Source organism: Notothenia coriiceps, unplaced genomic scaffold, assembly GCF_000735185.1.
Source record: "Notothenia coriiceps isolate Sejong01 unplaced genomic scaffold, NC01 NC01_scaffold00028421, whole genome shotgun sequence".
In the NCBI taxonomy this organism is placed as follows: domain Eukaryota; kingdom Metazoa; phylum Chordata; class Actinopteri; order Perciformes; family Nototheniidae; genus Notothenia; species Notothenia coriiceps.
Window position 1 is genome coordinate 144833 of NW_011361122.1, and position 12812 is coordinate 157644.

General features: G+C 40.3%; 1 protein-coding gene across 1 annotated transcript in view; it reads left to right on the plus strand.

The window, feature by feature from the left end:
• homer3b (homer scaffold protein 3b) overlaps positions 1 to 12812 on the plus strand; it is a 36441-nt gene that overhangs the window by 8894 nt on the left and 14735 nt on the right. Inside the window, exon 6 of the mRNA XM_010785860.1 lies at positions 10682 to 10690. Within this exon, the coding sequence (XP_010784162.1) occupies positions 10682 to 10690 (9 nt within the window). The remainder of the gene's footprint in view (positions 1 to 10681; positions 10691 to 12812) is intronic.

Here is a 12812-nt window from a genome sequence, read left to right on the forward strand (position 1 = left end):
AAAAACTAGCGTAACGGTGTTTGGAGGAAAAAGCAATGCCTGAGTCTGCATCCAAAGAACACCATAAGGCCTACTGTGAACATGGGGGTGGAAACATCATGCTATGGGCCTGCTTCTTGCTCTGCAAAGGGACCAGCACGACTGATTCCTGTAAGAGGACAAGAATGAATGGGGGCCAGGATGTATGCGTGAGATTCTTGAGGCTGACAACCCTCCTTCCATCAGCAAGGGCATTGAGGATGAAACGTGGCCTGGGTCCTTCCAGCATGACAAATGGATCCCAAACACACGCCCGGGCCGGCAACGAAGGAGGTGCTTCGTAAGAAGGCATTTCAAGGTCCTGGAGTGGCCTAGACAGTCTCCAGAATCTCAACCCCATAGAAAATCTTTGGAGGGAGTTTTGAAGTCCCGTGTTGCCCACGACAGCCCCCAAAACATGCACCTCGCTCTAGAGGAGATCTGCATGGAAGGGATGGGCCAAAATACCAGCAACAGTGTGTGAAAACCTTGGTGAAGGACTTACACGAAAGACGTTGACCTCTGTCATTGCCAACAAAGGGTAATATAACAAAGTATTGAGATGAACTCTTTGTTATTGACCAAATACTTAATTTCCACCATAATTTGCAAATAAAGTCTTCTAAGAATCGACACAATGGTGATTTTCTGGATTTTCTTTTTTCCTCCATTTTGGTCTCTCATAGTTGAGATATACCTAGGATGAAAATTACAGGCCTCATCTTTTTAAGTGGGAGATCTTGCACAATTGGTGGCTGACTAAATACTTTCTTGCCCCACTGTATATAAATATATATATATATATAAATTAAAAAGGAAAATGAATATGGTCAGACACGGCTTTCTCCTAAAAACGGTAAACAACGGATTAAAAAGCAATTATCCTGTTCCACACGTGCTGCATGCTGATATTGCAAATCACTCTAGTTGTACACACGTGTGAAATGAATTCCTCTCCTGCATGTCTGGTTTCTCTCTGCTTTGGCAGTGAACTCTCCTGTAGGATGTAGCAGTAGCACACTTCTGTTTATATGCAGAGAGAAAAACCGATGAATGGTGAATTTGTCGATGGCGGGGAGGAAACTGAATTACACAGTTATTGCTCGACACACACAGAGGTCAGGGTCAGCACACAAAGGTGTTGAATCATGTTACCACGGTAACCAGAGACCTGTTTTCCTGTTGGGTAACACGCAAAGCCAGGGACACATGGTCAAGCTAAATTGATTATTTGAACACACACACACGGCCTGGATAGAGCTGCGAAGTCAGGCTCGGGGTGTCTCTACTTATTTTCTAGAAGACCCAGCAGCCATTGATTTTGTGTCAGGCAGTAAACACGGAGGGGTTATGTGGTTATTATAACATCTTCTAACTCACAGCTGCATGTTGTAAAACACCTTGGTGCTGACTGTCTCCCTTTTTGATATAAAAATAATACCCAATCAATGTGGCTATAATGAAAGTTAATGGGTCCATTAAGGCTGATATGGCTTTTTATAAATCTGTGTACAGTTTTAGAGGAATACTTCACCTCAAAAAGTGATCATCTCATTACTTACCCTGTTAACTTGAATTAATGTAGAAAACTAGTTTATCTTGCCTGCCTTCATTGCAAAGAAAGAAAACAAATCTAGGAAAGTGTGAAATAAATCTAGTCAATGGGGCCATGTTTAACAACAGCAAAACTATTTCAAAACATCTGCAAGTGCAGTGTAATCCAAGCCTTAAGCACTCATTGGTACAATACTGTGTTTTACAGTAGTAAGGTTGTTCAGAAAATACATTTGTGTTTATTTAGTAGTGTTGAATGAATGAGAAATTGATTATACTGCAAAATTGTGATTTTCATATAGGTTTGCTGTTGTTAAACGTAGCATAGTTATTTTAATTTGTTCTCGTTCACCGCGGAGGCATCTGAGAAAAAAATAGTTCTTCGGAAGAATTCAAGGTAACGGGTGTTTAATTGATATACAGAAGGTAATTTTTTTAATCAAGTATTCCTCTTAAGCTTTTCTACAAACACAAGAACAAAAACAGTATAGAATACTCACTTGTACATATTAGTGTTTTATATATAAGTAAAATAACTGGTTTGCTTGAGTTTAATGTTAGTAAAGTGAATGTAAAGATACTAGAAGCAAAAGAGACACATATGCAAACGTTATGTCACAACAAATGTTGGTTCATAGAATGCTGGAGGGAGGCTGCAGCATTTTGGTCTTCTTCTTCTTCTGTATCAGTAGATTTTACATCACATTCAGCAGGTCAGTAGCAGTGCTGGTCAGTATCCGTCTACAGCAGAGCGTCTCTGAGCAGCCTCCAGCTCCACAGAGCACACATTCTGCCTCTGAAATGGGACGGCAGCAGGGAATCTGCATGAAGTAAAGCTCAGGCTTTCAGGTTTATTTGCAGAGCTCTGAGATAAGATGAAGGGGGATATGATGAAGTTCAGTGGGATAAAAATGAAGAATAATAAACAGAGCAAGACGGAGAGCATTATAGAACTGACTGAAGTGGAAAAACACAAAACATTTTTAAACTATGCATTAATAATCGTGGAATATATATTTATATTTGTTTTATTTAAGGTTTGCGGTGTTGCCCTTGCCATGTGTATGTTGTGTTATTCAGTATAATATAGCCTCTATAAGGTTTTGCAATAGTAAAAAGGATAAATAATCATAATATGCAAAAAGGCATCATTGAAATCATTAAATATTTCTAGAGGACACAGAGCTGTTTCCCCCGTTTCCAGTCTTTATGTCCGGTGCCTTGCTCAAGGGCACCACGGCAGGGCAGGAGGTGAACTGGGATCTCTCCAAGTAGCAGTCCACACTCCATGTAGCTGTATACAAAGGCCTCTTTCTTGTTGTGGCTATATAAGTCATGGACAGATTTGTAGGTGGGATCAGCATACCTTTTCAATTCAAAACAAATACATGTGAAGTAATTTAACTTTTTTTGTGGAAATAATCCTTTAGAGGTTTAGAAGTAGATGGTTAAAAAAGGTCAGCTTTCTCCTCAATTGATAGATTCTAATATCATTTATACCATTACAAATTATATATAAGTGACAGGAAAGGTTTAAGATCTCAGAAATGTATTAAAGGTCTCCTATTATACTGTTTTTCATCAATATATTATAGGTCTCACATATACTGTATGCAAAACATTTCTCTGAAGTGTTTGACTCCAAATACCAAACAGATCATTGTAGCATCCCGTAATCCCCTCTGTTTCAAATGTGCTGATTCTCTGTTTTACACAAGCCAAAAAATCGTTATGACGTGATAAAGCGGCCCAAATCTGATCAGCTTATTTTCAGACAGGTTTTTATATAAATGGATCAGGACAAAAAGTGAGAGAATCTTCTTTCCTGAAACTTTCAGAATCTCTTTACACAGAGGGGACACATGTTGATGAAGAGACATGAAAAATAGGATTTTGCATAATAGGTGACCTTTAACTCAGTCCTATGTATAGGCTTGAATCTAAAAACTGTGCTTTATAGGACAGCAAGCAATCTCTGTCCTTTGCCCCTGGATTCCGTTTACGATACAAAACTTTAACAGAGGAAGAGACATCAGGAAGATCAACATGTGTAATAAAACAGTTTCCTGGTTCCCAGAACTGTTCATTGTGTTAAATGAGTGTGTTGTCTGTGAATGTCTTTATTGGCCTAGCTTCAATAACTGATATTTGATGAACTGGAGGCGTGAATAGGACTTCATTCCACTGCTCCACAACTCTTGAGCATCATATTATTGAGCTTTTCCAAAAAAGGCTGAATATTAAAATGGATCACCGTTCACCAGCAAAATACTTAAATAATGAATCAATAAATCTAAAGACCCCTAATCTCTATACAACCTCATGCTTGCATCTTTACATACATTGTTTGAACAAAGCAAGTTGTTGTTCCTAAGGTTATTGGAGGCTGTTGTGTGAGATTGTGTGTGTCCTATAAACTGTTCACTCTGTGTAAACTGCTGAATGTTAAAACATCACATATTGAGCCAGGGTTCTTACAGGTTGAGGTCAGGGGTCTTCATTTCCCAAAGATTGTCCAACTCCTGTCACAGAACAATCGTTCTTTATTGTTGTTTCTCAATGTTAAGGTGCGTTCCCATTTGTACAGAGGCAATATTGTTGAACATAAAACCCCTCTTTGACATTTTATTTTGTAATCTAAAGGTTTTAGGTTTAATCTAAATCAGAGGTGTCCAAACTTTTTTCACGAGGGCCACATACAGAAAGATATACGAAGGTCTGGGCCGCTCACTAGAGGTATTTTGCCTCACATGCATCTTTAAGAAGTACAATATAAGACAAGCAGAAGTTTATAATACTTAAGTCATTATACTTTTTTAATTTGCTGAGTGAGGGCCGATTGAAAATGGTCCGCGGGCCGCATTTGGCCCCTGGGCCATTGTTTGGACACCCCTGATCTAAATATAAACTCCTACAACTTATTTACAACACCGCAAAGCACTTAGACACTTTTTACACTGCTATGGACAGTTTTGCACTACTGCATATATTTGTACAGCTGAAATCATTTATAATATTTTTCGATCATCAATCTAGCAGTTTATCCCAATAGACTCTAACCAGTAGATGTTATTATTTGTATAAATGTACTGTCTATTTGTATTTCCACCTCTGAATGTGTGTATGTATATTTGTGTCTATGTATGTGTATGTATATACTGTATATATAAGTGGTTTAAGGAGTGTATGCAGTGGCGTAACTATCGACGGTGCAGCCGGTGCAACGCACCGGGGCCCAGAGCCGGCCAGGGGCCCATGCAAAAAATGGCCCCAATGGCATTGACCGGTTCACGCAGTCTTCAAAGTAACCAAGCAACCTAAATTAATTTGTCTGTCCAATGACCTTGCTCCCTTTCATGTCATGTGATATATTGCGTGACGAGCGAACCGTTTAATCAACCTGTACTGTACTGTAGCTAGCAGCTGCAAGTTCGGCAGCATTATAAAAAATGTAATAGCTTGCATTTATAATGTACAGCAAACCAAAGCACAAGAGCAGCGCTCAAAAGAGAAAGGACAAGAGAGAACAAGGAGATGTAACAGCTAAACTGACGAAATTAGATTTTTTTTCGTCAAAATCGAGCACTAACGTTAGCAATGTTGACGTGCAGCGGCAGTCGGAGCCAGAGGCTAACGAAAGCTCACCTGCCTCACCACCATCATTGCCATCTAGCTCCACAAGTGAAGCTGTATCCGTGGCTGTGCAACCTTCTTCTCCAGCCAGCCAGGAGGAGAGGCTGGATTTGGCTGTGCCCGGCGGTGGTCCAACAGCTCCCCCAAGGGCCCCAACCGATAGGGGACTCTATGGCGCTATTGAGACCCCCAACGCCTAGATCAAAAGCTATATTATAGCAACCGGTCCATATAGGCCTACCGGCCCATTCCCCAGAGACAAACATCAAGGAAACAGGAGTAATCCTCTTTTTAGTTTGCTGAATTTCAACATTTACGATTTCTGGCTTAGATCTAAATACAGAGACAGAGGTAAGACAAGACTCGCCTCACCCTCGCAGCCCCCGCCGAATTCGCCCGCGTACCGAGACACGCGCGGTATATTGCCCAAGAAGAACGAGGCTGTCGGTCCGCTACCCATTAGACATAAAGCGAGAGAAGTTTCAACCACGTAAACAGAGTACGGTTACTGGTCGAGAGATCCTTTCTTCTCTGGGGCGAGGCTGCGACATATCAAGATAATATGTAGGTAACCCCCCGGGTTTGTTCATGAAACGGGCCCCGTTTGTGTTGAACAATGCGTGACCTCACATATGGTATTATACATATATTATGAGCATATATAAAAATATAACAACATAAGACCCTACATCTTCGACTTAAAGCTGCTGGGGGAGCGGGTGGTGGGTGGGGTGGAGATTACCTTAACTGTTATTCAAGCTGAAATAAAACTGGATAATACCATGATACGGTCATGTGAATGTACTTCACAGCTTCCACCCAACCTGCCTCATATCCAGAGTTTCAGGTTTCAGATTTCAAAGTCTGGCATTGCTCTACTAATGACAGCACGAAGTCTATGTGTTGCCTGGAGAGCTCGTCGCTCACAGTATAATAAGAAAGTCTAGTGTAAAATAAACATAAAAGCCAAATTCTCGAAATAATCAAAAACAACACCACATAGCAAATAAACCCCAATGACTCGCTAACTAGTGCTAAACTCGTACTACCAAGATTCGATTATTACAGGTATATTTAATCTCTTCTCGAGTGAAGATATAGGTTTCCAAACTTGATTTCTCCTATAAAATTGACAAAATTTACGAGACACCTCCGTACCCTAAAGATTAGGAGCTGTTATGTCAATACAACCTATAATAGTGTTGGTGATGCAATTACGTTTCGTAACAAATATTATAACAATGAATTTGTCCTGTTTTGTGATCCACTCCCATTTAACATCGATCCCAATTGTTGTTACATAACAATTAACCGGAGTCACTAGTAGGGGACTATGATATGTTTGAAAATCCACCCGAAGTGTCAGACATCCTTATATTTTCTTGTTCGAAATATCTATTAAGTTGGGAACGCAATAGCAACCTTTTTGTATACCGACATGAGAGAACAACTACGTACGGTTTCTTTCACGACTGAAAATACCACGCTTATGAAAATAACTCTTTATGCGAGGTGGTCAGTATTAAACATGTTGAAAGGAGAGTGACTATATAGGCGGGTTCCTCCAAGTACAAAGACTGTCAAACAGTAGTTGAAAATCCACCCCTAGTGCGACTATTATAGACTAAGTCGCACTGTGTGAGATTTGAACTACTGTTTGTACAGTCGTTTGTACGAACCCCTCTATAGTACAACTTCTCTTTCCTAACATGTATTACTGACACCCTCTGATCATAAGAGTTATTTCAATAACCGGTATTTCAGTCGTGAAAAGAACCGGTACGTAGTTGTTCTTCATTTCGTACATAAAAGGTGTCTATTAGCGTTCCCAAATTCGAATAGATAATTCGAACAAGAAATATAAAAAGGATGTCTGAACACTTCGGGTGAGATTTCAATATCAAGTCCCCTACCTGTGACTCACGTTAATTGTTATGAACACAATGGATCGATTTAGAATGGAGTGGTATCACACAAGACAGACACAAGATCATTGGTATTAATAATTTTACCGAAACGGTATTGCATCCCAAAACTACTTATAGGTTGAATTAACAAACAAGACTCCTAATCTTTAGGGTACCGAGTGTTTAGTAAAATTTTGTCAATTGATTAGAAAATCAGTTGGAAACCTATATCTTCACTCGGAGAAGAGATTAAATATACCTGTAAATAATGATCTTGGTAATCACGAAGGTTATGCAACCTAGTTAACGAGTCAATGGTTATTTGCTATGTTGTTTGTTTTTTTAGATTATTTCGAAGAAATTTGCTATGTTATTTGTACACTAGACTTCTTATTATACTGAATTAGCGACGAGCCTACACAGAACAATAGACACTTCGTCCCTGTATTAGGAAGCAAATGCCAGACTTGAATCTGAAACCGAAAAATACTGAAATATGAGGCAGGTGGGAAGCTTGAATACCATTCACCATGAACCTTAGTCATTGGTATTTGCCAGTTATTCAGGTTCGAGAATAACAGTTAAGGTAAACTCCCCCACCACCCCCGCTCCCCCCAACAGCTTTAGTCAAAAGAATGGTAGTCCCTTATGTTGATATTTTCTTTATATATAGTCATATATTATTGATACAAAATATGTGAGTCACCGCATATGTTCCAACACAACACCGGGCCACGTTTATACAAAACCCGGGGGGTACCTAACATATTATTCTTGACATATTGCGCAGCTCCGCCAGAGCAAGAAAGATACTCTGCACGAGTAACTCGTACTACGTTTTCGTTGAAAACTCTTCGCTTTACGATGGAGTACCTGACCCGACAGCCTCGTCTTCTTGGGCATATACACGCGAGTTCTCGTCGCGGAATTCGGGGCGGGCTCGGAGGGTGAGAGCCGAGTCTTTTACTTACCTCTGTTCTATTAAGATCTAAGCGAAAATCCTAAGATGTTTGAAATTCCTGGATTACTAATACTTATTTCCCGATATGTATCAAATATGAAGCCCATCAAATTTTTTTATAGCGAGTAAATTCTGAAGAAAGGTTACAATCAGTTGCACCCTGTTTAGAAAAGACCCGGTTACTGCAGTGGCTGACTATGCCTTAACACTCATGCGGCAAACCTGGTTCTATAAAAGACGTCTCAGGCCGCGTGGAGACCGGAGAGTCGACCTAAACCGTATACTACTCTAAACTCAGACGCACTAGACGTACATTCCTCCCCATTTCCGTATTATAACGATCTGATCGATCTAGACTAACCTAAACCTGTATTCTGCGCTCACTTTATATGCCTTCGCTCTCTCCTATCGTGGACGTCAGACGGATAGATTTGTTAGTCTCTCAGGAATCGGCGACTCAGGGAGTCAGACGTCCTTACCCCCCCCTTGGGGGTAAGGGAAGTGGACAACGTCTTTGTCGAGAATATAGGCAATCACGTCGATCGATTTGTCTACATTTTGTGCCAGACCGTGCCACGCGAGAAGAGAGCGAGCGAATACCCATGTACGCGCGTACGGTGTGTTTTGGTGTTGTGTGTGTGTGTGTGGTGTGTGTGTGTGTGTGTTGTTGTGTGGTGTGTGTGTGTGTGTGCTGTGTGGTGTGTGTGTGTGTGTGTGTGTTGGTGTGTGTGTGTGTGTTGTGTGGCTGTGGTGTGTGGTCCTCGGCTGACTACTTTGTGGGGGCTTCCATGAACAAGACATGACACCCGTATAAAAAAATGCTTATAGTAAAAAAATCAATTAATACTTAAGTGTGCATTTTTTTATTTTTTTGCTGTATGTTTAAAGAACAACCCACGATACCCGCATTAGGATCCCTTTCGAAGTCGTGGGAGGAGGGCCGACGGGGTTACCCGCCGCCGAATAGCTGCGGCTTGTTTGGTGGTGAGTCTTCCGGTTGTACGATCCGATAGTTGGTTGTCGGACCGTACCGAGTCTTGGTTGGTTATTGGCTAATGGTTACACAAGCCAACAAATCGTTATGACATCATAAAGTGGCCAAAATCTGATCAGCTCATTTTCAGACAGGTTTTTATATAAATGGATCGGGACAAAAAGTGAGAGAATATTCTTTCCTGAAACTTTCAGAATCTCTTTACACAGAGGGGACAAATGTTTATGTATGAAAGACATGAAAAAGTGGATTTTGCATAATAGGTCCCCTTTTAAGTAAGGTTGAACTGTCAAGCCTCTGCCAGTGTACAGTGCCAGAAGTAAGAATGCAAACTTGTTATTTTTTACTGAATAAAGGGAGAAAGCCAACATGTAAAACCCCAGCAACATTATGTCTTCTATGAGTTGAGAAGCATTTAGTTGACATTTAGAAAATGACCTGTGATATTTATGAGCTCATATTGCAAGGTTGCGATGTTTGTCAGTCAAAGCAAAGGTTGAGAGCCAAGGGAGCCACACAATGAAGGTAAATGAATGTCAAAAATAGTGTAGAAGAAATGTCATCTCTGCACATAAATCATGTAAACAACAGTGAAACCCAGCAGATGTCTCTTTCCTCTGACAGGTAACAGCTGTCATTAGTTTACTCATGTTGATTGGAGCTTTTTCCTTCTGCCATCTCCTCTCATACATGGTATCCATGCAGACGCAGAGAAGCAAACAGAAATACCAGCCATTAATATTTTAAACCACAGACTTGGCATTAAAACCAGCTAAAAAAAGTATGCATGAGTGTGTGTGTTGTTTAGTCAGGAGGACAGGTGCTTCAAGGGAAGCCTAAGCATGTACCTCTGATTCGTGGACCCATGAATAAATAAATCAGGTGTGTGGTCTCAGTGAAACACAGGGTGTAGAAACAGGAGCTTTTATAAAGCCAGCGGAGCAAATGGACTGATGCATAGATAAATAAGTAAACAGTGTAGATGTACTTAAGACGAACAGTGGCACAGAAACGTCGTGATGCATTCCCTCAGGAAGTGTGTTTTTAATATTTGAAGTATTTGGGATTTCCATTGATTACAAAGGAAGCATCTTCTGAGGAAACCCGTAAAAGGTTTTTAGTGGCTGCTTTAGGGTTGTTAAAATAAAACACACAAATACATATTTATTTAGGAGAATAGGATAATCAAAGTTGAACCAATTTTATGTTGGTTATTGTAAAACATTCATTCAATCAGTCTCTTTGGGTGTTGCTAAGTGCTCACGGCTCACTTCTCAGCGGTCACACAGCCCTCACAATAATGTGGGTGGGAATGTGACCGCTTCCTCTTTTCATACAGTTTCTCTTTGTTCAGGCTTCAGTTACCACCGCACCTCCTGCTGATGACCCTCTTTCTCTTTTGTTCTCTCCAAAATAATCAGAAACATAAAATAAATTAATACCTGTGCAACAATGAAAAACAGTGGACTGTAAGCTGGACTGAGCATAGAAAGAAACACTGTATTGTCAAACAATGGCATGATTTTAAGTATGTACTTATATTCTATGTTTTCTCCTCATCTGCCCCTTCCCTCTCCATTCCCTGCTGCACCACGGGACACCTTCATCTCACAGCTTTCCCAGGTGAGTAAAAACATCCATCCCACCATCTAAAAGCTATGCAAAGAAAACCGTTTTCTATTTTTTGAAGGGAATGTGGTGCTCGTAGTCATGCATCTCAGTGTAACACGGACTATCATGCTCAATAATTCATCTGGAGTCTGATCAAAGTTGACTTCAGAGAACATGTAGCTTTAAAACACAGATGGCATTTGCTACAAAAGAGCAAAAGCTTTGTTAAGAAATAACGGCACAAAATCTAATTTCAAGTCACAGATGTACAGAATATGGCAACATGCAGCTTAATTAATTGTCATTTTCCTCACAAAAAAATTAGAAGATCTTCCTTGCTTCACACTTCATTGATAATGTTAAATATCCCCCGAGAACAGACAACACAGAATTGTCCTTTTTCAAAATGGAAAAGTCCTTTGAACTCAGCCTAATTAGTTGCCGGTCGTGGGTTTGTGCTTTAGAGTTTCTGCCTTGTTTCCACTCAGCCTGTTAGTGAACAACATACGGAAAAACTGCTGTAAATGTGTAATCCCATTTATGAGTTAAACATGATCCATGGCATGAATTATTCAGAGATACGCTCAGCCGATCCGTTGGCTTTGGGGCCGGACTGGAGTTGCCTTAGCTTTGATTTTTCTCGTTCTCGGGTCCCTTCCCCTGGACACAGTGCTCATCCACATGAGCCGTGTTTCATTTCCATATTCTTCCATGAAGTCGGACAGAGAGCCGCTCGGCTATAGATGATGAACCAGCATCCTCAGGGAATAATGATCCGGCTCGCTCAAATTAATAATACACGCTTTTTTCTAGAATTAGTGCAGGGTTGTTATGCTTCAGTGAGGCACTTAGTCGTTGTCAAGTTCAGGTTTAGGTTAGCAAAATGAAAGGAGACGGGCAGGGGGTTAAGAATTGTGCCAAGGCTAATTCATCTGCACACTTTAAGAAAAGAAGACTCTCCCAGTCTGCTCTTTCAGTCTTTTAGCCTACAGCCTCAAACTGAGGAAAACGGATCACTAAACTGTGTGAAAGGAAGCTTGAACCCATTTCTGGGCAGCAGGGAAGGAAAATATCAAAGCAGATTGGTTACACGTGACTGCGCCAGGCTGGAGTCGAGCCATCTGCATGCTGTCATGTCAGATTCAAAGTCTCTTTCTGTCAGAGGAAGATACATGGCTCTTGTGTACTTTATTTCACCTGTATTTTATATTTTAGGCTACTCCTAATGATGTAAGAAAAAGACAGCAGTCTTTTATTTTAGAGATTTTATTGAAAATGTTATTCAATTGATTAAAGATGCGCTCACAAGAGAACTCAACAGTCAAAATAAATACATTAAAACCACAGGATCTAGGTGCTGACTAATTGTGATCACTTGAGATAAAAAAATGGCATGAATTATTTGTTTAATCAATCTTGTATTGGGGAAATATTATCTTTATCTGTTACAATACCACTACAACATACAACAGGATGAGGCTGGAAAGCAAGTTCTTAAGTCTTTAAATGGCTCAAATCAAACATCTACAGAAAAGTTGTACTTTTCTTGAGTAGGATCCAATAGTTTTGAATGCAAGTTGAAGTACAGCTACTGAATTTACTTTATTTAAGGTCGTTTGGAGATTATCTTTAAAGATTATCTTTATTATCATACCTATTCATAAAAAAATAAATCAGGTGCCAAAATAAATATTAAATTCCACTAGTATTTCAGTACTGATTAGAATCTGCCCTGCTAGTGAGCTTATTCCCAGATGTGTGCAGTGTATATAATATCTCAACAGACATACACATAATAGCAGGATAGCCAACAGGTGCATACCTCTTTAGTCTTTACACACAAACACCAGATGTACTCCTGGAAGAGGGAAAAGTACTTCTCTGCACGGAGCCCGTCTACAGTATCCCAGATGGGACACATGAAGCGCTGACAGGCTGAGCTCTGTCCTGTCCCGCTGCTGTGTCATGTCCATTTTGTTATGAGGAGGGCTCTGGATATGGAGACACTAATTGGCCTGTTGCCAGCCTCCTTTCTAAACCCAGCCAAAATCTAATTAATTATGCTTAATCATGTGTCAGCTATGTAACACTAACCTATGCTTATGAGTAAATTGCCATATTGGAACATTTAATG